The sequence below is a fragment of the Ammodytes marinus genome (assembly GCF_949987685.1).
Source record: "Ammodytes marinus genome assembly, chromosome: 17".
Classification (NCBI taxonomy): domain Eukaryota; kingdom Metazoa; phylum Chordata; class Actinopteri; order Uranoscopiformes; family Ammodytidae; genus Ammodytes; species Ammodytes marinus.
Window position 1 is genome coordinate 2,177,440 of NC_137221.1, and position 5,309 is coordinate 2,182,748.

The following is a 5,309-nucleotide window of genomic DNA, read 5'->3' on the forward strand; positions in this document are numbered from 1 at the left end:
GCCACAAGAATCGGGACATCCTAAATCTTTTTTCTACCGTACTATATAGTAGAAAGTATGCGATTCGGAACACAACCACTGACTCCACCTTTAACTACAACTACTGAATAGTTAGAGCGTCATTAGTGTCGTCCAATCAGAATCAAGCTCCTTCTGAAAGTGTTTTATTGTGAAAGTATCTTGACTGTGTGTCCCTTCCTGTCAGGACGATGACGATGATGAAGACGACTACGCAGAGGAGGACGAGGAAGGTGAGTGAAGCATTGTGGGAGCGTTTGTAGTTTTTGTAGTTTTACACTTAGATAACTGCAGGTGTATGGGGTAAAATGTTTAACTTATAGCTATATATAATCTGGTCTTAAAAATCCATTTTCATCATGTTTTTAGGAAGAAAATGTCTCATAAATCAGACAGTGAACAACATATGAACAAATCCTTCTGAAATAACCTTCAGAATAGTGCTGAGAATGATTATGGAAAGTTTAGTTGATGTAAAGTGTTTTAGAAGTTGAGATTTTTGGTTCAGAGTATTGGGAAATTACTAATGTTGAGATAATGTCCGTTAAAGATGGTTGTATAGGGGGTGCTCGTGACACACACACCCCCACACCCCCCCCCCCACACACACACACACACACACACACACACACACACACACACACACACACACACACACACACACACACACACACACACACACACACACACTCTCTAAACCTCCCTGCTGTGTGTGTGTGTTACAGAGGTTGCTGCTCCCGGCCTTCAGGGGGAAAAGAGGAAGAGAGCCGCGGAGGACGAGGGAGAGGAGGATGACGACGATGACGATGAAGACGACTAAACACTTCCTGATTATCCTGTGATGTCACATTCCGTCTGGTGTGATGTCACATTCTGTCTGGTGTGATGTCACATTCTGTCTGGTGTGATGTCACATTCTGTCTGGTGTGATGTCACATTCTGTCTGGTGTGATGTCACATTCTGTCTGGTGTGATGTCACATTCTGTCTGGTGTGATGTGATGTCACATTCTGTCTGGTGTGATGTCACATTCTGTCTGGTGTGATGTCACATTCTGTCTGGTGTGATGTCACATTCTGTCTGGTGTGATGTCACATTCTGTCTGCTGTGATGTCACATTCCGTCTGCTGTGATGTCACTGCAGTCCAAACCTCCATGACAGACTCTACAGGGACAAACGACTCGGTCTGGAATAGTGAAATCTTTATTTTTAGATTTTTTTAGATAATATATTAATATTAAGGTCTCAACACTTCTCCTCCCTTTAAAAAAAACCTTTTACTGTGTGTGTGTGTGTGTGTGTGTGTGTGTGTGTGTGTGTGTGTGAGAGAGAGAGCGTGTGTGTTTGAGAGAGAGAGAGAGAGATAGAGAGCGTGTGTGTGTGTGTGTGTGTGTGTGTGTGTGTGTGTGTGTGTGAGAGAGAGAGAGAGCGTGTGTGTTTGAGAGAGAGAGATAGAGAGCGTGTGTGTGTGTGTGTGTGTGTGTGTGTGTGAGAGAGAGAGAGCGTGTGTGTGTGTGAGAGAGAGAGAGAGAGATAGAGAGTGTGTGTGTGTGTGTGAGAGAGAGAGAGCGTGTGTGTGTGAGAGAGAGAGAGAGAGAGAGTGTGTGTGTGTGTGTGTGTCCATCATATCGCTCCGTCTGTCTGTGAGTGACCGACCGACTTCTGATCTACCGCTTTAGAACAAAGAAGAAGAAGAATCATGTCGGCCATCTTTGTAGTTCTGGACACTAACTGGACTTCAGTGTGTCTCTCAACCAATCACACGTCTCCGCTTGATGTTTGAACCTTTTATAGCAATGACCTCACCTGTTAGTAACACACACACATACTGCTGTAGAGATGACGTCATAACCCTAGTGTGTGTGTGTGTGTGTGTGTGTGTGTGTGTGTGTGTGTGTGGGTGTGTGTGTGTGTGTGTCCCTGTCCCTGCGTTCCAATTCTTTTTCCTACACTACATACTAAAGTACAGAAGAGTTTTAGTCTTTTTACTACACTACATACTAAAGTACAGAAGAGTTTTAGTCTTTTTACTACACCACATACTAAAGTACAGAAGAGTTTTAGGGCCACAGACAGGAGAGAGAAAACAAAATCAGATAAGGAAGATTTTTTTTTTCATTATGTCGAGAAATGTCAAGAATAAAGACGAATGCTCCAAAATGCTATTGGAGTTAGTGGGGCATTTATGTATTTTCAGAATACTACAATTGACGTGCATGTATTGGGACATCCTAAAAAAAAATTCTAGCATACTAAATAGTATGTAAGTATGGGGATTGGAACGCAGGGTGTGTGTGTGTGTGTGTGTGTGTGTGTGTGTTGTAGGGGGTTACCCAGGGGAGAATACAGGGGCGGGAGGGAGGGTGGGAATGTTACTAAAGATTTTTTTTTTGTTTTTTTTTTGTTTGATGTGAAAGTGAGCGGCTTGTACTTTTTTTAAACTGCCGACCGTCCCTCCCTTATGATGTCACACCGTCCCCCCCTTATGATGTCACACTTCTAGCTCCGCCTTCTCCACACAGACCAACTGCCACGGTGCGTTCAGGGTTCAACTAGTTTACTATTTTACAAGAAGTCCGATTTTAGTAAAATTAGACTTTAAAGCTGCTCTGAGGAACTTTCAGTGTGTGTTCATTCTAGCGCCCCCCATTGGACTAAAGCGGTAGTGTTTTTTACCACGCCAGCTGTTGTTCCTGGGTGAGCGTATACCCATGACAAAGGCATTAAGAAAAACTATATAAAAATAGCATTCTTTAGCACTGATGGTCTCGTTTTGCTGTTACATGTAATTTATGATCATCAGAGGAAAAATGAGAAATACACCTGAGACACTGCCGGTGAATAGGGTCCGATTTTTAAATTATAGAAATCATCAGGAAACTTTGTCAGTTTGTTAATCACATTGAATCTAATATTTTTTGTATTTCAACTTTTTACAGAACAGCTTTTTTAAATAATAAATAAAATTAATATGTACAGGTCTTAAAAATGCATTTTCAGCATGTTTTTAAAGAAGAAAATGTCTCGTAAATCAGACAGTGAACAACACATGAACAAATCCTTCTGTGATAACCTTCAGAATAGTGCTGAGAATGATTATGGAAAGTTTCAGTGGACGTCTATGGAGGAGGCGGAGCTTGAATGATTGACACATCTGTCATGTCTGATTCAGGTGTCGCTGCTTTGCGTGGGATTCTGCAGCTTCAAATTTTTTCTTTCATTTTAGCTGTAAACTCTGTTACACTCTTAAAATCAACTCGTTTCCACCCATAGATAGTATAGTATAGATAGTTCCAGCGCATGAGGTCGATCAGGGAGGTCGATTCTTACACTTTGAAAAAATTCTGATATGACACAAAATATGAAAAAAATCAAAACCCATTTTAAAAGACAAGTTTTTATTCTTTATCTTAAAACACACACACACACACACACACACACACTTACATACACACACACACTCACACACACACACACACATATTCACACACACACACACACACTTACACACATTCACACACACACACACACTTACACACATTCACACACACACACACACACACTTACACACATTCACACACACTCACACACACACACACACTTTCACACACACACACACACACACACTTACACACATTCACACACACACACACTTACACACATTCACACACACACACACACACTCACACACACACTTACACACTTTCACACACACACACACACACAGTGACAGGAGAGTCAGGGAGGTTGAACCTTTTTGTGATAATCATTTTGTCTGTTGTGTTTTGGCTCTAATGGCCTTGAACAACGGGCTCTCAGCTGACCCAGGCGTACAAGGCGTATTGTTTTCGTCAGATTTATCGTAAAAATTGATTAAAAAAAAGTTCGGACTTTGCAACAACATGGGGAAGATTTTTAAACTTTTGAAAATGTTGAAAAATCCGATATGACGATTTTTTTTTTAGAAAACTCGCTGTTTTATATATAGTTTTTAAAAGAAAAATTTGTATTCATCAAAACACACACTAACAGACACACACACAGACACAGACACACACACAGACACAGACAAAGAGACACACACACATACACAGACAGACAAAGAGAGAGACACACACACACAGACAGACAGACAAAGAGACACACACACACATTAACACCCACACACAGACAAAGACACACACACACAGACAGACAGACAAAGAGACACACACATTAACACACACACAAAACACAAACACACACACACACACTATAAACATTCAGATTAGGCTCAAAGTTGATCATATTGTTTTTAAGAGTGTAACTCTGGTTTCCAAGGCGATGTGTAAATAGACTCGGCTCAGTTTCAGGGTTTTACTTCTTTTTAATGAATTTAAACATTTTACAGATTATGTTGTTTTTATGTTTTCTGCAGCGAGGTGATAGTTTTATCTTTGACCCCTGACTGTTACTCTCCCTCCAACCTGTCTGTCTGTCTGTCCGTCTGTCTGTCTGTCTGCCTGTCTGTCTGCCTGCCTGTCTGTCTGTCTGTCTATCTGTCTGTCTGTCTGTCTGTCTGTCTGTCTGTCTGTCTGTGGGGAAAACCGTGTTTGACTTGTTGTGTGTTATATTGAGGGGTTTGAATTAAAAAAATACGAAAGAAAAAAAGTTGTTTGTAAATTGTTTGTTTGTGATGAATTCAAGTTTAAAAATATATATACTTCTAGATTTATTTTGCTCTTTGACCCTAAAACATAAAGGCTGTGTTCGGAAAGCCCTACTAACGTCCTACTCATACTAACGTCCTACTCATACTAAAAACCCTACTAACGTCCTACTCATACTAAAGACATACTAACGTCCTACTTATACTAAAAGCCCTACTAATGTCCTACTCATACTAACGTCCTACTCATACTAAAAGCCCTACTAACGTCCTACTCATACTAAAGCCATACTAACGTTCTACTCATACTAAAAGCCCTACTAATGTCCTACTCATACTAACGTCCTACTCATACTAAAAGCCCTACTAACGTCCTACTCATACTAAAAGCCCTACTAATGTCCTACTCATACTAACGTCCTACTCATACTAAAAGCCCTACTAACGTCCTACTCATACTAAAGCCATACTAACGTCCTACTCATACTAAAAGCCCTACTAATGTCCTACTCATACTAACGTTCTACTCATACTAAAAGCCCTACTAACGTCCTACTCATACTAACGTCCTACTCATACTAAAAGCCCTACTAACGTCATACTCATACTAAAAGCCCTACTAACGTCCTACTCATACTAATT

The 5,309-nt window shown here is 40.6% G+C and overlaps 1 protein-coding gene across 1 annotated transcript in view; it reads left to right on the forward strand.

Annotated features, from left to right (window-relative positions):
* Positions 1-1,962, forward strand: part of anp32e (acidic (leucine-rich) nuclear phosphoprotein 32 family, member E) — a gene marked incomplete at its 5' end in the record, with an annotated part of 5,062 nt that extends 3,100 nt beyond the window's left edge. Inside the window, 2 exons of the mRNA XM_080045369.1 lie at positions 206-251; positions 744-1,962. Coding sequence (XP_079901495.1) covers positions 206-251; positions 744-838 — 141 coding nt within the window. The 3' untranslated portion in view covers positions 839-1,962. The remainder of the gene's footprint in view (positions 1-205; positions 252-743) is intronic.
* Positions 1,963-5,309: the final 3,347 nt, after the last annotated feature.